This window comes from Caretta caretta, chromosome 3, assembly GCF_965140235.1.
Source record: "Caretta caretta isolate rCarCar2 chromosome 3, rCarCar1.hap1, whole genome shotgun sequence".
In the NCBI taxonomy this organism is placed as follows: Eukaryota; Metazoa; Chordata; order Testudines; family Cheloniidae; genus Caretta; species Caretta caretta.
The window spans coordinates 105,571,662-105,592,602 of NC_134208.1; the positions used below are offsets into that span (position 1 = coordinate 105,571,662).

The 20,941-nt window shown below is 43.6% G+C and overlaps 1 protein-coding gene across 1 annotated transcript in view; it reads right to left on the reverse strand.

Annotated features, from left to right (window-relative positions):
* Positions 1 to 401: 401 nt before the first annotated feature.
* Positions 402 to 20,941, reverse strand: part of IL20RA (interleukin 20 receptor subunit alpha) — a 37,266-nt gene continuing 16,726 nt past the window's right edge. Inside the window, exons 2-7 of the mRNA XM_048844430.2 lie at positions 15,461 to 15,590; positions 9,725 to 9,903; positions 8,773 to 8,948; positions 5,731 to 5,875; positions 4,724 to 4,863; positions 402 to 1,524 (exon numbers count right to left, since the gene is read on the reverse strand). Of these exons, the coding sequence (XP_048700387.2) occupies positions 586 to 1,524; positions 4,724 to 4,863; positions 5,731 to 5,875; positions 8,773 to 8,948; positions 9,725 to 9,903; positions 15,461 to 15,590 (1,709 nt within the window). The 3' untranslated portion in view covers positions 402 to 585. The remainder of the gene's footprint in view (positions 1,525 to 4,723; positions 4,864 to 5,730; positions 5,876 to 8,772; positions 8,949 to 9,724; positions 9,904 to 15,460; positions 15,591 to 20,941) is intronic.

Sequence of the window (20,941 nt, forward strand, 5' to 3'; positions counted from 1 at the left end):
AGTTGTTAATTCCCACAAAAAATTGGCCTTTTCTCCCCACCTCTCAGTAAGATTTTACAGTAGAGGCTGTAATGAGTTTATTAAAGCTTGATCCAATTCCCAAGGAAGCCTACAGCAGTCTCTCAAGCGACTTCAATGGGGGCTGGACTAGGCCTTTAAATAAGTCTACTTATTTTACCAAAATATGTGAAAGAACTTTCCCCTGTAAATCTGACATGGCCCTTAGAATTCTTGTGGCAGAAGATGCCTCAGGTTCTTCCTCTGCTTCCTTCCTATTTTTTAATGATTTAATTCAGTGCATAGTGAGAAAAGCTTCCTAACATTCTCTAAAAATAATTGTTTTCAAGCACAGATAATTTGTTTTAAATGCGTATAGCACAAAGAAGACACCAGAATAATCCTTATAGAGCATCCACTTTACAATACAAGTCTTCAAAAATATGACAACATAGCAGAGATTAGATAATTCCAGTACAAATCCAGCCTCGAGGCTAAATCAAGCCATGATTTGGATGAAATAAATACCTTTTGAAGGTATAAACAACAATTTACATTTAACATTTTAAGATCTTGAAGGAAGACCATTCAGTCTTCCATTTTTACATGCAATCCCCATTGCTCCTTGAATTGCAGGAGATACGGTTCTTGGTTTTCTGATGGCTCATCAGACGCCTGGCTCTCATAGAGTTTGGACAAAAGCCCCTCTTTAGCAGGCTGATCACACACTTCATGCTCAAATACTTCTTCATGTGTATCACTCTCAAAACTGGACAAAGTAGGTATATAAAGTCTTCCAGTATGAGGATCCCAATCTACTAATATGGTCTGTTCATCCTCCTCTTCTACCTCTGTTGTCCTAGTTTGGTCTTGGAGGCTCTGTGTTATGGTTTTTAACTGGGGACAGTAAGACTGTCCTATTTTTTCAGTACCCAAATCCGTCTGTGGATCATCTAGTAGTTCCTCTGATGCAGCAGCCTCCTCCTTCCAATTAAGTTCTTTTAGTTTCTGCACCGAACACATGTCTGTAACCTGCACATCAAGCTGGGGACAGTATGGCTGTCCCATTTTATTGTCAGTGAAATCCCTCAAAGTGATCTGTGGCTCATCTAGCAGTTCTCTTGGTGCAGACTTCTCTGTCAAACCACGTTCTGTTAGGTTTTGCACAGGAAAAAGGTCTGCAGGCCTCACATCAAGTTCATACTCTACAACCCCTTCATTCCTTTGACCCAAAGCATAGTGGAATCCATGTTGGCATATACCATATTGCTCCAAGACAGGTAAAATGTTCACATCTTCAGAAGTATCAACCGAGTCTTTCACTTCCAATGCTCTTTTCAGAGGCTTATCATCAACTCTGCTTTCGTCATGAATGGAATTGCAACTGTGGCTGGTCCTGCCTATTAAATTAATGGTTTCCTGGGAAGTCTTGTACTCACCCATCATATTAATAGTGATGCAGTTAACCACTATTTTTTCAGAAGGGATTAAAATCCTTTCATCATGTTTATCCGTGTAGTGCAATACCTGTAACGGAAAGACATTTTGATTTAAAAAAAAAAAAAAAAAAAAAGAGATACCATCTAACTGCAACTTATTTGGCATCTACTTTTAAAATGTACAATTAGGTCCCATCTGGTCAGAGTTCAGGAGGAGAGGAAGGGAGAAGTGTAAAATGGCCCACTCTCTTTAAGCAGTGACAAGAGGAGCTGTAAGTCCATTGGTAGGATCATTCAGAAAGCTTCTACCTTAAGGCAAAAGTTCACAGTGCATTCAGTAATCAGTTTTAACTTCACATTGGAAGTTGTGGGTTCAAACACAGGACTGAGAGTCCAGAGATTTGTGTTCTACTTTCAGTTATGCCACAGAGTGCATTTGTGACCCTGGGGCAAGTTACTTCACCTTCTATGCACTCCATCTCTCCATTTGTAAAATGGGGATATCACTAGTTACCTACTCCTCACAGAAGTTGTGTGTGTCATAACTTGCTCATTAGCATTTGCAAGGTGATCCAAGATCTTCCAATGGAAAATGTTACAGGATTGCAAAGTACTAGTTAAATTATAGCTGTACTTAGGTTTCTTCCAGTTTGAGAGAGATTACTGGTGTCTACCAGCAATCCTCATTTAAGTACAAAGAGCCTCTCTCCAATCAGCAGACCCTTTCAAATGCATTAAGTGCAGCCACTGTAAATAAAATATACCCGGGGGAAAAAACCCCAAAACCAGAAACCATGAAGCTGTCTTTTTTATTGTAAGTGTAGTGCTTTAATGCTCAGTAAAATGAGAGACTAATACCACTAATCTGAGAAAGGTGTAGTGTAGCACGAAAGCTATTTCAGAAAGTTCTCCTAATGCTCTTCAGTTCTGACTTGAAACATCTTGGGTATTCCACCTCCCCATGGCTGGAGACTCTCAACCTGGGGAGGAGGTTTGCAGATGTGGCCAAATGGTGGTTGGGATATGGACTAATTTTCACTTGTTACTTACGTCATGATTTTAACCCAGATGTCAAAAGTGGGAGGATGCAGAAGATGTACCTCCATGGGGTCTGGCCACAGCAGCAACCCTGAACTCCCCTGAGTGCAACGGCTGCCCTATGCTAGTGACACTGCCAGGTCCAGTCTCCCCAGATAAAGCTGGCTCCATATAAGACGGAAGGAGTGGCACAGTGGTGGTCCAAAAATAGCACAATGGTTGCACTGCCCCATGGTTTTTGAAAGTATTGCACCCTCCTGAGGCACAATCACTGCAAGAACTCTTGTAAAATGCTGCACCTACAGTACTAACCCTGCTATGGGCTGGCTTCTTTCAGCTTTAATCCCATCATTCTCTCTACCTTCTTCAAACCCTCCATGCCATCCTCTGTCACAGAGAGCGAATTAACATCACAAATGAGAACCTACAAAAGTAGGTTGGCTTAACTATATGGCTCAGGCCTGTGAAAAATTTCCCACCCTGCGAGGTGTAGTTAAGACAATCTCAGTCCTGTGTAGACACTGCTAGTCGATGGAAGAATTCTGCTGTTGACCTAGTTACCATCTCTCGAAGAGCAATGGAAGAACCCGCCTGTCGCTGTAGTACGTGTCTACACTACAGTGCTACTGCAGCTGGGCTGCCATAGCATTTCTAGGGTAGACATATTCTGAGTAAGGTATTTTCTTTATGATGGGGCATCAGTGTTTGTGCAACTTGCTGTGCAATATCTAGAAGACAAAGTTACTCTTTTAGGGATTAAAAATGAAACCTCCCCCATCCCACCCTATTCTTTTAAAGATATTTTCTTTAAAAAATTGTTAACATAATAAAAAGAAAGAGGAAAAACTTGTAAATGCTTTTACATACATCTTTGGGCTATCTAATTAGTAGTACAGTTGGATGCTAGTAGAATAATATACAAAAACAGACCTAACTGAGACTGTACTGTTTTTAAAATACACTAAAATTGAAAGTTAAGTAATCTGCCCAGTGCAGACATGCTAAATCCTCCAGAAACATAATTAAACAGTGAACTGGAGTAATATCTAGTAATAGTCCAAGAGAGCATCACTATTTAATTTGGTCTTGACTTTTTCCATTTTTAATTCTCTCCTCTATTTGGTGATGAATTAATCCAATTAATAATTTTTTGCTAATTGAATCCTCTCCATAGGGCTCCCTGGGTAAATATAGAAATCGTGCCAGCTTACTAATGGCATTTGCCTCAGTGCACCTTAGTCCTTGCTTATAGCAATGACCCTTTCCAAGACTAAGAGAATAGTTCCATTTTGATGTTCAGTAACTTTGGGCAACTTTTTAGGAAAGACTGCCAGGCAGTCATGCCTAACACAGGCACAGCTGTTAATATAAGAAAAACAGAAGAATTTACAACTATTTACAAAAATTATTTACAACAATTTACAAAAATTAACAACCAGCACATGAATACTGCGTACAGATGTGGTCTCCTCATCTCAAAAAAGATATACTGGCATTAGAAAAGGTTCAGAAAAGGGCAACTAAAATGATTAGGGGTTTGGAATGGGTCCCATATGAGGAGAGATTAAAGAGGCTAGGACTTTTCAGCTTGGAAAAGAGGCGACTAAGGGGGGATATGATAGAGGTATATAAAATCATGAGTGGTGTGGAGAAAATGAATGAGGAAAAATTATTTACTTGTTCCCATAATATAAGAACTAGGGGCCACCAAATGAAATGAATGGGTAGCAGGTTTAAAACAAATAAAAGGAAGTTCTTCTTCACTCAGCGCACAGTCAACCTGTGGAACTCCTTGCCTGAGGAGGTTGTGACGACTAGGACTATACCAGGGTTTAAAAGAGAACTGGATAAATTCATGGAGGTTAAGACCATTACTGGCTATTAGCCAGGATGAGTAAGGAATGGTGTCCCTAGCCTCTGTTTGTCAGAGGGTGGAGATGGATGGCAGGAGAGAGATCACTAGATCATTACCTATTAAGTTCACTCCCTCCGGGGCACCTGGCATTGGCCACTGTCGGTAGACAGGATACTGGGCTGGATGGACCTTTGGTCTGACCCAGTATGGCCATTCTTATGTTCTTATGCTCTTTTCTTGAGATGAGTGGGACTTAAGGCACTGATCCTGCAATATATGGCATGCAGGCAGGCTGTAGCGCCCACATGGAGTCTTAGTGAATTCAATGGGGCTCTGCACAGGTGCAGTGTAAATGGCAGGAATGGGGCCTTAGTGAGTAATGAGGAGCACTTACCAGGTTAGCCGGATGCTTTTGCTTGCTGACATGAATATACCTGTGCACATAATAGCCTGCCATAGAGATAATGACGCCTGTTAAAATGATGGGTAGAATACATCCATATACGATTGTTATAGTCTGCTCTACTGTTGGGTCTGTTAATAAAACAGAAGTTATTGCATTATGTAATTTACTTCTTAATATTATGAGCTGTCACAGGCACCTGTCAAGCTGCTGTCTGGATGGATGATGTGAGTGTGATGCATTCAGGGATTTTTGGCATCTCTAGGGGATGAAAATGGTGACATTTGATCCGGAGCCCAAATTTTGATAATTCCACTTGTCTTTGCAGGTGGAACTAGTTAACCTGGTGGAACTAGCTCACCCTCACTGTGAGAAAAATGCCTACTGAAAGAACAGTTTTAATTCTGATTTCTCTCAGATACAGATCCCCTTTTCTTCCGATAAAGCATTTTTTTACCCAAAGACCCCAGCTTCACGTAGCAGAGCTGAACAGTTTGCTGTGTTTCCTGCTGCTACTGGTGTAGGCATATTCCTGTATGCTCTGGATTTGAAGACTAGGTGGGTGGGTAAGGAGGGAGAAAGAGAGAACATGCACGCACACAAACGTATTCCAGAATCCATTAGACTGCAACAAAGACCATAGGGCTACCGGGGGAAAAGAGAATAGAAGGTGATGAGCTTTATGCCCTGAGGAACAGCCTGTTCACAGATGAAATTATTTCATGTGAGCCCCAGTGAGTAGGACCACGTGTATTTTGCAGCCAGGGAAAAACATTTTGGGAGATTCTTCATCAGTACAATAGATCAAAATCTGGTGGGGGAAGAGAGAAGGGGAAACTTTCCAAAATCAGAACTGCCCCTTTCATTTGGCACCCTAGGCAGTTCTTACCTGCACCTATTCTTAGAATTGTCCCTTTTTTAACAAGACATATAACTGTGATAGTTTCAAACTCTGATCTAAGTTTCATTCTCTGCACATGTTGCAGATTTGTACATACCTTTCAGAGTAGCAATGCAATGTTCTTTGGAAAATCCACTGAGCAAAAGTGGTGTTGTAACATATGTCTGTACACTGACACAGTAAACTGTATTGGATTCCAACCGGGGCACAAGCAGTGTATTGTTTTTAATGGAGAAGACCCACTAGAAAAAAAGAACATGGTAACTTTTATTTAGCACCTACCCTAAAACACAGATGATGGATTTTATTAAAAACAAACAAAAACAACTTGGAAAGAGCACTATTCTAACCATTACCGTGAGCGAGAGCATGAATCTTAAATTATTCCATTTTTCTGAACACTAATGAAAACAGAATTAGTTTTACATTACCTCATCTGAGCATGTTACCTTCTATTTAACGTAATATTCTGTAACATTACTGACCAATTCCCCCTTTACAGAAAGGAGAGAAAATGGAACGCTACTAGCATATACTCAGATGGATAGCGTGATATACCAGAAACATCTCATTGATCTTTCTGTAGGGCATCCTAACAAGGTCCAATAAAGTTACATTTAGTTTTCATTTTAGGTAAACGCATTGAGGCCAACCCTTCTTCTACCAGAGTTAATGAGAGTTTTAACTTTGACCTATAGGAACAGAATTAAGCCCTCTCACTTCTCTATTGGCTTGGAAAGCCAGACCATTATTGAACAGCACTGGTGGAGTCCCACTGCTTTAAAAAAGCAAACTGACATCAGAGGAAAAAAGGCTGCTAAGAATGTCTCTCCATAGTTCATCTGTGGAATAATTGTAGCTTTCAGGCATTTTAAAGAAACAGCATAATATTAATACGGCGCAGCTGATAGGGTAGTATAAAGAGTCATGATAGGGTAGTATAAAGAGTGTAGATTGGTAATAGTAGTATGGTGAATTATGCAGGACAGCTCAAATGAGTATTAATCGAACCTTCACACTACACCCTTTATTCTCTACGTGCCACATGTTACAGGAAGACTGCTTAAGACACGTATTCAAGTTTTACAATACTTTTTTTAAAATTAGAATAAGAGTTTGTTAAACTCTGCTTGTTAAACTAGGTGCCTGATCTTGGAGGCAAATTAAAAATAGCGATTACATTTAAAACAGGGGCAAAGAGATCTAAAAATAACTTTCCTATATATAAAATTGTTATAGCGTCATTGGCCAATATTTTGGTACTTTGCAGAGCTTGCAGCTAGATATATCCCCTTTGAAAGTTGGGCATCTCTCCTCTCCAATGATATAATGCACCTGTTTCTAGCCCTGCAAAACTGTGAGAAATTGGACCTTGCCAGTGACTACATTTGCTTATCCTGCACTTCATGGCATTGTAATTTGGAAGAGGTATGTGTGTGTGTACATGTTGGGGGTGGGGGAGTGGTAGAAATATTTTTATAGCAAGTCATTGTTTTTTCTTTTCTCATGTGCCTGATTGAAGCTACTCCATGAAATGGAATGTTAGATTGAATCAGGTGAGATGGATTGGTGGGCAATGTTCAGATGTGGTGGTCAAAGGATGTTGTTTATCACATAAGTTTTACAGCCAGATGTGTGGCATTGTGATGGGGTAAACTAGGCCCAGAGGGAGGCCTCAGGGTCCCGCCACACTCGTCCCAGGAAAAGAACAGTGGAGAGGTCCTCCAAGCAGGCTAGAGTGGCTGCAGGGAAAGCAGCCAATCATGGCTCAGGAGGGCCCTATAAAAAGGAGCTGCAGCGGCAGAGACAAGACAGTTCCTGGCTGGAGTTAGAGGAGTGTAGACTATGCTCCTGGCTGGTCAAAGGAAACTGCAGGACAACAGACAGCTCAGTGGTAGCATGGACTGGAGGAGCAAGGAAGAGCTGGCTGGCTGCTGGGCCTGAGCTTAGAAGAGTAAGGGTAAGGCACTGATGAAGGGTGGGACTGCAGGGAAGTGGCCCAAGGAACTGAAGGCAGTTTTGCTAAAGGGACATGGTAGTGCACAGCTGCTATTCTTAGGGTCCTTGGGCTGGGACCTGGAGTAGTGGGTGGGCCCTGGTCCCCCCCCATAGGCCTCTGGGGAAAGGCCTACAACTGGACAGCAGTAAGTCCCCAGAAGGAACTCAACTGTCAGGAAGCCCATCTGGAAAGCTAGGGCCAGAACAGATTAAGAGGGAAAAGCAATCCTCTCTGAGGAGGAAGCACTGGGGGTATGGCCCGATACCAGGACTGGGACTGGTTTAAAAGAATGCAGATGCACCTAGCCAGAAAGGGGTGCTAATGAGAGGTGGGTGCCATGCCTTTACAGGCATGTACAAAATTATATTTAAATAAATGTGTTAGCATATAAGTCTGAGATAGAATTTTGGGTTTGACTTTTTGATATTCTTATATCTTATACTACTATTTGTGAAGAACAAAGACACCGTGTGTTGTATTTCCCACAACCAGATGGGACTTTTAGTACAATGAGAAGAAATAAGGGATAGAGCAGTTAAAGTGTTATGGTGGGAGTGTAATACATGAGCATACACTGGAAGGCTGCCTGGCTCTTCTCTCAAGGCAAGGTCAAGCAACCAGTTGGGAGGGGCAAGGGGGGCTTGGGGAGAGAAGGTATAAAATACTAAAAGACCAAAGAAATGCCTGTCCCTGACCGAAGCACAACCTCACTCCTTACCCCTCCCATGGGGTACGAAAGGGGTGGGACTGTGGGCGAGCCTTGCAGGTATATTTGGGCCTGAGGTGGAGGTGGGAATGGGGAACTGGAACATAAGCAAGACTCTGAGGCATCAGAGCTGGGAAGGGGGACATGGGGCAAATGCTCTGCGGCATCACAGCTGAGAACGGACCATTGGGAAACAGACTCTGCTGGTGTGTCGAGCTATGGATATGTTTGCTTGGAACTAACCCCATAAACAGTGCATTGCCTGCACTTCGGACTTCCGCTTTCTGCCTGTGTGACAAGAACCAGGAGAGAGGATGAATGAAAAGCCCTGTAACAAAATGAAGTAAACCGGCTATGCTATTACTTACAGTGCAAGTTCCATAAACATGTGAAAAGATTTAACATGTACTCTTCTACGGCCTTTTCAAGCTTACCTTTTTCTTTGTTTTTTTGTTGAGTACAGACACATTATATTGCAGGCCAGAGTAGACTTGATACAAAGATATAGATTCCTCTTCAGGGGTTCTTTTCCATTTCTCAGGAGCAGTCAAAACTATTGATATAGATTTTTCAGTGGAAGACACAGTAACTGCTGGTGGATCAATTTTAGCTGGAAAGATATGTTTATACACTTACATAAAGCAATTTCAGACAGCAAAGATACATTTGATATGACTATTATGATATTAAAATTTTCCAAACAGTGGATGATAAGTTTCATTATAGATTTTTGGGACTTAATATAAAAGGAATTACTCTAAGTTACAGTTATCTGGATAAGTAACTAAGCCTTAATATCAACAGTGTGGATACTACTGGATGGGGAGTTTGGGTTAGGAATCCTTGTGCCTAGCAGACTAAAAAGCCTTGATATTTACATGACTTGACTTATGTCAATGTGCATAAGATTTCAGCTTACTAAAATGAGCTAGATAACTGGGAATTTCTGGAGAGCACGCAGATTGGCTGTCTGGCACAGATGAGAAACATGGCACTATACGTTATTATTCTGGCTGCTGCCTGGTTAGTAGGAGCTATAATGGAAAAGTATTATTATGGATGCAGAACATTTCTGCTTCTTAATAGGTGTTCTCCAAACCATACATGCACTGCTGCAAGCTTTGAAGGTATGGTAATATTTCACTCTACTTGAAAACACTGGCCATCTATTATTCAGCACACAGATATATTTCCAAACATACTCAATATGCAATTGGCATAGAAACTCAAATTCTTATCAGATACACTCCAACTAGTTCTGCCAATAGCAAAAACAATTTTGACATGCTATGAAATTTCCTTCGTTTGCGCTTGACGGCGAGCACGCAATGTTAATGTTTCACGATATAATCACAGCTATGAACCCCTAACTTTGTCTTTCCTTACAATCAGTGAGAGGATTGAACCGTGCAGTTTCTGTCCATGTGGAACAGTTGCCATTGAAAAAGGCTTTTACACTTGCGTAGTATTGGTCCTCGTGGTTATACGTTTCATTGGAGAGATCACACCATGTTCTACTGATGTTCTTGCATTCTGACTTTTTAATCCATTTACCTATGCCATATCTGCGTGAGAGAGAGAAAAGAGAGAGCTGAACAAGAACCATGGCCAGAAACATAGTAGTCACTTGGTAAACTGCACACATGAAGAACAGAACGCGGAACCTTCTGCTCCCAAACCTCAGGCAGCAGCTACCACTTGTATGGAGATTTCCCAGTAGCTGGTTGTAATTACTAAGGGTTTACATCTTAATAAATCCGTGCAATATAATTGCTTACCCAGCATCCAACAGAGAGCAGTAGTGAACATACACACTAGCTTATGAACTATACTCCAGAGATGTAATTAAGGGTATGTCATTGCTCCCCTGACAAAATCCCTATTTTAAGGGGTTATCGTTTGGATGCAAAACACAGAAAAGAGATCTGTTTACAGGACTACAAAGTTCTGCTCCTTGGGTCCTGTTTGTCAGTCTGGTTGGGCCATTTTGTTCCCGAAACCCGGCTTAGCCAACCACTTGAGGATCTCACTACACTGAGGGAATCCTGAAGCTACAAAGGCCCAGACTCAAAAAGGTACTTAGGTGTCTAAATGCCAGATTTAGGTGCCAAAGTCTGTTTTAGGCTAAGATTCACAAAACTCCCACCAAACCCTGTAGGTGCCTAAACTGACTCAGTGCCTCAATTTTCAGGGTAAAAGTTCCCTGGGTACCTAAGTTTTTGCCTTTAAGCACACACACTGTCACATTCCTCTAGGCATCTAGATGCCCATTTGAGAGGCTGCCTACCAGATTGGGTCCCATTCAAAAATCTGGCTGCTGGAGGAGCTTATGGTGCCCGCCTTGCAACTTTTAGCCCAGTGGTTAGTACACCCAGCTGGGATGTGGGAGACCCAGGTAAGGTTCAATTCCCCACCTCAGGCAGAGGGGGAGAAAGGATTTGAATTTGGGTCTCCCATCTCTCTAACCACTGAGCTCTGGCATATTCTGACAGGGATCTCTGTAAGTCTCTCCTGTTGAAGCTTTTCCTCTTTGGAATCTTATTTAAAGAGCCATTGGGCCGGAGAGAGAGAGAGAGAGACAGAGAGAATGACTGTAGTCTGGTGAGTATCACAACACCTAAATACCGAAGGGTGTGTCTACACTACAAAATTTATAGAAGTCGGTTTTTAGAAATTGTTTTTATATAGTCGATTGTGTGTCCCCACACAAAATGCTCTAAGTGCATTAACTCGGTGGAGTGCTTCCACAGTACCGAGGCTAGCGTCGACTTCCGGAGTGTTGCACTGTGGGTAGCTATCCCGCAGTCTCTGCTGCCCATTGGAATTCTGGGTTGAGATCCCAATGCCTGATGGGGCAAAAAACATTATCGTGGGTGGTTCTGGGTATGTCGTCAGGCCCTCCCTCCCTCCTTCTGTGAAAGCAACGGCAGACAATCGTTTCATGCCTTTTTTCCTGAGTTACCTTTGCAGACGTCATACTATGGCAAGCATGGAGCCTGCTCAGCTCACTGTCACCGTATGTCTCCTGGGTACTGGCAGACGCGGTACTGCATTGCTACAAAGCAGCAGCAACCCATTGCCTTGTGGCAGCAGACGGTGCAATAGGCCTGAAAACCATCCTCACTGTGTCCAAGGTGCTCCTGGCCGCCTCGGTAAGGTCGGCCAGGAGCGCCTGGGCAGACATGGGCGCAGGGACTAAATTAGGAGTGATTCGACCAGATCATTCTCTTTAGTCCTGCAGGCAATCCTATTGTACCATCTTATGGTGAGCAGGCAGGAGATGAGGATGGCTAGCAGTCCTACTGCACTGTCTGCTGCCAGCCAAAGATGTAAAAGATAGATGGAGTGGATCAAAACAAGAAATACACCAGATTTGTTTTGTATTCATTTGTTCCTCCCTCCCTCCCTCCATGAAATCAACGGCCAATAATCATTTCGGTGAGGTCTGTTAGGGGCACCTTGAAAACTTTAATGGCGATTCAGTCCTGCCTGAAAAACCAGAGGGAGGGATAGCTTAGTGTGTTGAGCATTGGCCTGCTAAACCCAGGGTTTTGAGTTCAATCCTTGAGGGGGCCATTCTGTGTGACAGTTGTTTTTATTTCTCCTTGATGTAAAGCCACCCCCTTTCCTGATTTTAATTCCCTGTAAGCCAACCCTGTAAGCCATGTTGTCAGTCGCCCCTCCCTCCGTCAGAGCAACAGCAGACAATCGTTCCTCGCCTTTTTTCTGTGCAGATGCCATACCACGGCAAGCATGGAGTCCGCTCAGATCACTTCGGCAATTAGGAGCACATTAAACACCACACACATTATCCAGAAGTATAGGCAGCACCAGAATCTGGCAAAGCGAAACCGTGAGAGTAAGGGGGAGATGTTTATGGCGGCGTGGGAGGTTGAGGCAAATCGCCTAGCTGCTAGTTACGCGCAGCCAGACACCAGGGCGATTAGAAGAGCACAGGAGGGCGCGATGCGCATCAGAGAAGCTTTGAAAACCAATTTCATGACTGGCCAGGCTACAGTGTGAAAGTTCTTTGTTTCTCCTTCATGAAACCCCCCCCCCCCCCGCCCCTTGGTTCACTCTACTTCCCTGTAAGCTAACCACCCTCCCCTCCTCCCTTCGATCATTGCTTGCAGAGGCAATAAAGTCATTGTTGCTTCATATTCATGCATTCTTTATTCATTCATCACACAAATAGGGGATAAATGCCAAGGTAGCCCAGGAGGGGTGGTGGAGGGGGGAAGCACTGGGAGGGGTGGTGGAGGAGGGAAGGACAAGGCCACACAGCACTTTAAAAGTTTAAAACTTATTGAATGCCAGCCTTCTGTTGCTTCGGCAATTCTCTGGCGTCTGGGTGTGGAGGCTATGGAACTTGGGGAGGAGGGCGGTTGGTTACATGGGCTGTAGCGGCAGTCTGTGTTCCTGCTGCCTTTCCTGCAGCTCAACCATACGCTGGAGCATATTGGTTTGATCCTCCAGCAGCCTCAGCATTGAATCCTGCCTCCTCTCATCACGCTGCCGCCACCTTTCAGCTTCAGCCCGCCACCTCTCCTCCTGGTCATTTTGTGCTTTCCTGCACTCTGACATTGTCTGCCTCCACACATTCCTCTGTGGTCGGTCAGTGTGGGAGGACAGCATGAGCTCAGAGAACATTTCATCGCGAGTGCATTTTTTTTCGCCTTCTAATCTTCGCTAGCCTCTGGGAAGGAGAAGATCCTGTGATCCTTGAAACACATGCAGCTGGTGGAGGAAAAAAAAGGGACAGTGGTATTTAAAAAGTCACATTTTATAGAACAATGGGTACATTCTTTCACTGTAAACCTTGCTATTAACGTTACATACACAGCACATGTGCTTTCGTTCCAAGGTCGCATTTTGCCTCCCCCAACCACGTGGCTAGTCCCTCCTTCCTCCCCGTGGCTAACAGCGGGGAGCATTTCTGTTCAGCCACAGGCAAACAGCCCAGCAGGAACGGGCACCTCTGAATGTCCCCTTACGAAAAGCACCCTATTTCAACCAGGTGACCACGAATGATATCACTCTCCTGAGGATAACACAGAGATAAAGAACGGATGTTGTTTGAATGCCAGCAAACATACACTGCAATGCTTTGTTCCACAATGATTCCCGAGTACGTGCTACTGGCCTGGAGTGGTAAAGTGTCCTACCATGGTGGATGGCATAAGGCTGCCCTCCCCAGAAACCTTTTGCAAAGGCTTTGGGAGTACATCCAGGAGAGCCGCAAATGCCAGGGCAAATTAATCATTAAACATGCTTGCTTTTAAACCATGTACACTATTTTAAAAAGGTACACTCACCAGAGGTCCCTTCTCCCCCTGGCAGGTCTGGGAGGGAGCCTTGGGTGGGTTTGGGGGGTACTGGCTCCAGGTCCAGGGTGAGAAACAGTTCCTGGCTGTCACGAAAACCGGTTTCTCCGCTTGCTTGCTGTGAGCTATCTTCCTTGTCCCCAAAACCTGCTTCCGCGTTGTCTCCATCTCCATTGAAGGAGTCAAACAACACAGCTGGGGTAGTGGTGGCTGAACCCCCTAAAATGACATGCAGCTCATCATAGAAGTGACATGTTTGGGGCTTTGTCCCGGAGCAGCCGTTTGCCTCTCTGGTTTTCTGGTAGGCTTGCCTCAGCTCCTTAAGTTTCACGTGGCATGCTTCGGATCCCTGTTATGGCCTCTGTCCTTCATGCCCTGGGAGATTTTGACAAATGTTTTGGCATTTTGAAAACTGGAACGGAGTTCTGATAGCACGGATTCCTCTCCCCATACAGCGATCAGATCCCGTACCTCCCGTTCTGTCCATGCTGGAGCTCTTTTGTGATTCTGGGATGCCATCATGGTCACCTCTGCTGATGAGCTCTTCACTCACCTGCAGCTTGCCACGCTGGCCAAACAGGAAATTGAAATTCAAAAGTTCGTGGGCCTTTTCCTGTCTACCTGGCCAGTGCATCTGAGTTGAAAGTGCTATCCAGATCGGTCACAATGGAGCACTCTGGGGTAGCTCCCGGAGGCCAATACCGTCTAATTGCGTCCACAGTACCCCAAATTCGACCCAGCAAGGCTGATTTCAGCGCTAATCCCCTTGTCGGGGGTGGAGTCAGAAAATTGATTTAAGAGCCCTTTAAGTTAAAAAAAAGGGCTTCGTTGTGTGGACGGGTGCACGGTTAAATCGATTTAATGCTGCTAAATTCGACCTCAACTCCTAGTGTAGACCAGGGCTTAGTGACTCTAGGACAAGAAGCCTATGCTATCCCTCCTGCTAGCACAGAAAGTCAGGCCAAGGGAAAAGGGGCATGGCATGGATTCTCCTATGCCTGGTTGCCAGAACAACTCCTGGAGGCCTTTAGCAAAAGCTAAAGTACAGCAACTTGCAGGTGGTCTGAATTTGGCTTCATGTTATGACAAAGTTATTACAGTAAGGAACAGGTAAAGTCACCTAGTAGCAGGGGCTAAGACAGAAGTACTGTGACCATCATCAATACTGTTCAAGGGCCAAATTCTTCCACCATCATTCACATTGAATAGTATCTTAATACACAAGTGGTAACGGTGCTTCTTAAGGTGGGTAAGGGTAATCAGACTGTGGCCCTAAGCAACATTCTTATTCATTCTGGGTCAGATATAATCCTTCACAGATAAAAGCCTGATTCTGATCTCACATATATTGATTTTACACCAGCATAATTCCATTAATTTCAATAGAGTTACCTTTAATTTCCAAGTGTATAGATCAAATTTGGACCCTTAGAAAATTTTGAAGAACAGGCACATTCTACCTTCCATCAACTATCACATCCTATGCACAAGTGTTAAGAATTTACACAGTTCTTCTATGATTTGGAGCCAGCCTCTCTATGGCACAATCTCTCTTCGTCTCATATCTCCGCAATGCCCCCATAAGCTCTTATTTTATATCCTTCACATATTCCGTCCTCACACTTCCTTTAACTGCATCTAAACTAAGTAATAACAAAAAAAAGTTTCAACCATTTATTTTTATTTACATCTCCAAGCCCTGATTCATTCTCAAAATTAGTTTTCCATCCCTGCCTTTGCATAAAGGTGCCTTTACTTAAACTACTAGAATGGGGAAAGAGACAATGAGCAAACTTACATCAAATACTTCACCTTATAGAGTACTCCCTCTCCTAGTTCTTCTGGTGGTGACCAGTGCAGGATATTCTTCAGGTTTTTAGATTCAAAATGGACATTTCTAGGACTGGGCAAAGAACAGTACAGATTTGCTGGAAAAGAAAATTAAAAAGGAACAATATACACTAAGAATCCCAAAAGACATTTGCTTCAAAGCAAATTTATTTATTTTTTAAAGAAACCCTAAAATGTGAAACACTTTTTTTTTTCTTGCCAAAAAGCAGAGCTGTATTGGTCATGAAACCTGGATTATTTTCTGACATTGTCTCATAGGAATTGCCCTACTGGATCACACAAGAGGTCCACCTAGTCCAGTATCCTGTCTCTGATAGTGGACAGCACCAGACATTCAAAGGAAAGTGTAAGAACCACACAGTATGCACATGTGGGATAACCTGCCTCTCCTATTAGGTCTCACTCTAATCTTTAATAGTTAAAAGATGGCTTAAACCCTGAAGCAATTATTTCAATCTATTTGCCAGGAAGGCTTACTGTTCTGTAATCCTCTGGAGCCATTTTAAACCCCCTGGATCCTTTTTAAAAATATGGGTTACAACTCATTCTGGCTCATTGAAAAATTCAGGTTAGAGAGGCTTTTTTTAATCTGCAGTCAGCTATTTCCCAAAATATTGTGTGTGTGTGTTTTTAAGAGCTCTGTGTAACCCCAAAGCTCGTCTCTCTCTTCAACAGAGGCTGGTCCAATACAATATATTATCTCACCCACCTTCTCTCTCTAATTGTTTGCTTTTGTGAAACAAAACTATGCATGAAGCATGTGTGGAGAATTCCTATGCATCAGCAGCCTTTCTTGGTTAAAAGCATTGTGTTGAGTGATGCTGCTGCATACCCTTATTATAATACTGCTGTAGACTACGATCTCTTATTATTATTACTGAGACAGGCGTGATCCAGAATAGTAGGCTTCTACTGTACAGTTGCTGTGATAGTAATAATTTTGTTACGTTACTGTTTAAAATGGGACATTACCTTTAACGTTACTCGCTGACACTTCGTCTACACTGGAACTTCAGTGGCAAAACTTCAGGTGTTTTTACCGCCCCCCCCTCAGCCGAATGACAAAAGTTTTGCTCTCCTGCCGACAAACAGCAGCTAAACAGCCGTGTCGCTAAAAGCTGCGTAGTGTAGACACAGCCTGAGGTTACAGTCAAGATTCTGATCTTACTTACACAGGTGTATATCTGTATATCTCCATTGACGTCACTGTCTGTATTCACCCAGACATAAATGAGATCAGAACCCAACCCTATGTTAGCTACGGGAGTCTTACTCAGCTAAATTACTACTCATTGAGCCAGTTCTTGAAATAAAGGATTAAACATGGAATTTAGTTTTGGTCTAATATGGGCCTCAGTTCAGCAAAGTACTTAAGTGCCTAACTTATGTCATATTTCCATGTCAATGGGAAAGCTCAAATGCTTACATTCCTTGCTGAATTGGGGCCTTAATAAGGCTATCATAACCAGGGGCCAAACCGTGCACCCTTTACTTACAACTCAATCCCATGTGCCTCCTGCCAGGAGTATTGTTTGACATCACTGGAAGCTGAGGGCACTCAGCAACACTTAGGATCAGGCCTGAAATTTCTGAAGTTGAACAGCAGCACAACTGTTTGCATTATCTCTTGTCATAAGTATGAGGCTATGAGAACATAAGAGGAAATTAAAAAAAGGGAATCTGTGGCCACTCTGGACTTTTCAAGGCCCCCTAAACTCATCCTCTAGCAATATAGTTGTAGTTCTTCTTTAGCTGAACAAAGAACCAGAGGAATGAGGAAGTAAAACATTATAATGTAACGAACAACAGGAACCTAACAGAAGGGTTAGTCCTTGTGGTGAAACCTGATCTTGTTACTGCCTTAAATGGCCTTAAAGAATTATTTGAAGTTTATTTCAGTATCATTTAAATATTTATTCTCCAGATGTGTAACTCTGAAACCATTAATTACACTTGTGACACTGGTCTATAAATCAAATTAATGTCACCACTGCTCCCTTAACAGACTTCTCTCACCTTAGGATATCCTAAGGCCAAACTGTAAAAATGAAAAGAAGGAAATATTCTCAGATTGATTTTTAGAAAGTATTATATTGTTGCAATTCTGCTGGAGCAGAGTTAAGGTTACTGCTTTTATTTGAAAGAGACTTTCTGGTTTAGGGTGGAAATATAATCTTAACTCTGAATTTTCCATTCTTCAAAATATATATAAACATTTTGGGAAGGTAATATACAGTCAAAACACTGGTATGTACCTACGTGCTTAACTTCAGCTTATAAATACACTCCACAAATCTCCTGATTAATGTTGCCCTTTTTGGCCTGAGTGGTAAGCCAATATTTGGGGCCTTGCAAGACTGTCGCCGTTAGGCAGAGAAATTAATGATATGAGTTATGTATTTCTTTGGTGCAATCCTGTATATTTACAAAGAATGTACACAAAAGCCAAGTACCCTTAATGCAGTAGAGACAAACCAACAGCAGGCAGTTTCCTTGCTCTCTTTCCAAGTCTGCCTTCCTAGTGATTTCTGTGCCCAAGAAGCAGTGCCTCTCTGCTCCCTCTCAGGGCCACATTAGGGTTGCCAGGTGCCCAGATTTTCACCAGAAAGTCTAGTCGAAAAGGGGACCTGGCAGCATCTGGTTAGATGTACTGACTGGACACCTAAAGTCTGGTTATTAAGGGTGGGAGGTGCCGAGTCACCGACCTGCACCAGCCCATGCTCAGCTGGAGCTGCCTCCTACCTGCATCTCATGGGCAGGCAGGCGGGCTCTGCATCAGGTTGCAGCTCTGGAGCAGAGGGAGCCTGGCAGGGTGGGGAGAGGGAGGTGAAGAGGATCCAGCTATGGGGAAGGGGGAGAGCAGCAAGTGACAGGGGGAAGGGAGGGAGGGAGTGAGTGAGCTGGTGCGAGGCCTTGACGGAAGAGGTCGAGCACGGGCGGGGTCTCAGGTGAAGAGGCAGGGCAGGAACAGGGCTTCAAGGGGAAGATGCGGGGCAGGGCATGGTTGTCATCAATTAGAAAGCTGCCAACCCTGTATTACACTCCTGACTGCTTAGCTTGCTTTCTGCTGGCTTCTTCTTGCTTTTTTGTCTCTCACACACATCTTACAGATACATGAGCTATAGGATTATTAGGCAACCACTCCCATAGAAACCCCTCTTAATCTTCTAGGGTTACCTTTTGCTCAGACTTTGCCAGGTGGCCCACTGCCTTGTGTGGTTGCTTCTAATGTTTCCAGTGATCTCACAACATAAAGAGGCAATTAATTACTCCTTCCATTTAGCCTGAAAGAAAGGTGCTTAGGATACCCACTTGTATTAAGCAGCTCTGTGATTTTATAGATTAAAGACCTGCTTGATGGTTGCCATTAACACCTTCCAGCATAATAAGAACAATCAGGGATGACCTGGTTTGGACAAAATAATCATCAGGTAGATTTCCGAAGATACTTAGGTGCCTTACTCTCATTGAAAATCTACCTCTCAGTCGCAGGTCTCAGTGGTAGCCGTGTTAGTCTGTATCAGCAAAAAAACTGAGGAGTCCTTGTGGCACTTTAGAGACTAACAAATTTATCTGGGCATAAGCTTTTGTGGGCTAGAACCCACTTCATCAGAAGTAGAAGATACAGGAGCAGGTATAAATACATGAAAGGATGGGGGTTGCTTTACCAAGTGTTAGGTCAGTCTAATGAGATAAATCAATTAACAGCAGGATACCAAGGGAGGAGAAATAGCTTTTGAAGTGGTAAGAGAGTGGCCCATTACAGGCAGTTGACAAAAAGGTGTGAGTAACAGTAGGGAGAAATTAGTATCGGGGAAATTAAATTTAGGTTTTGTAATGACCCAACCACTCCCAGTCTTTATTCAGGCCTAATCTGATGGTATCTAGTTTGCAAATTAATTCCAGTTCTGCAGCTTCATGTTGGAGTTTGTTTTTGAAGTTTTTTTGTTGAAGAATTGCCACTTTGAGATCTGTTATTGAGTGGCCAGAGAGATTGAAGTGTCCTCCTACTGGTTTTTGAATGTTATCATTCCTGATGTCAGATTTGTATCCATTTATTCTTTTGCGTAGAGACTGTCCAGTTTGGTCAATGTACATGGAAGAGGGGCATTGCTGCTCTGTGACTGTGCTCTCAGTCACAATTGGCCCTGACCCTCTTATTGAAAATGCCCATTTCCACCCTCCACCTTCCCTCCATTGTCTGTCTGGTGCTCAAACCCCAAAGTCCCCAGCTTCTCTCTATCTTTGAAGATCATAGTGGAGCCCATCAGGCATGATAACATCATAGGCCAGGTCTACACTATAAATGTACATGGGTAGAACTACATCGCTCAAAGGTGTGAAAAATCTACACCCCTTCAGCAACGCAGTTCTACTGACCCAGCCTTTGGTGTAGACAGCCCTATGTCTATGGGAGGGCTTCTCACCTCAACATAGCTACTGCCTCCCATGGAGACAGATGAACTATGCCAACAGGAGAAGCTTTCCCTTTAGCAGAGTAGTGTCTTCACTGAAATGTTACAGTGGCGCTGCAGTGTTTTAAGTGTAGACCTGCCCCTAGCTGTGCTGTGCTACTGTGTCTTTCACATTTCCCAGCACTCTGATGCATTCTTGTTAGGTGTCTGATGTCGAAGCTCCACAGCACACAAGATTCCAACAATCAAATGCTACTTGCCCTAGGTCACCTTGTCAGAGGCACAAAATGCACGCTGGCATGGGTGGCACGTCCAATAGGCTGAGGAAGGCTGTGCCTCCCCAAGCAGCCCTGCGTGGACCTGCCCACGCTCCCCCAAAACCCCTTCCTGCTTGCCCTTTCCCCCTTGGCCCCAGCCCAGGCAGGCTGCTCCTCTTCAGTGCTGGTGGGGCTGGGGCTGCCCAGCATTGGGGGGCCCCTGGGTGCTGGGGCTGTGTCGCCCAGTGCGGGGGGTGGGGGGAAGGGGCTGGGGTGGCGCACACCCTGCGCTTAGGGGGTTAAGGTTGGTTAACGCTAAGCCTAATGCTTACTAGTTAACAGTTTAACATTTTACATCCCTACAGAGGATCAGTAATCATATCCAGATGAAAAGGTGAAAACTTCCTGACCAGGGGAACCAACTAAGCTGCACAAAGCTGGAAAGAATGATTAATATGCGAGAGCTGCATCTAAAACACCAATATACATATCACTGCAAAGAAAAAACAAAGCCAGCAATAAACTAGTCTGCTAAAGACGTATGCCCACAACCATCACAAGCAGGCTACCTCACTGCAGTGAAATGTATAAAGCGAAGGCAAACTCTCAGCAAAAACAGAACCAGTGACCACAAACAAGAGCTGAAAATTGGGAGCAATCTTACAAAAGAGCGATTGTGCAATCTATGTAACAAAGGACAGACAGATTGAGAGACAGAGGCACTTTTCATGCCAATGCTCAAAATACGAGGAAGAG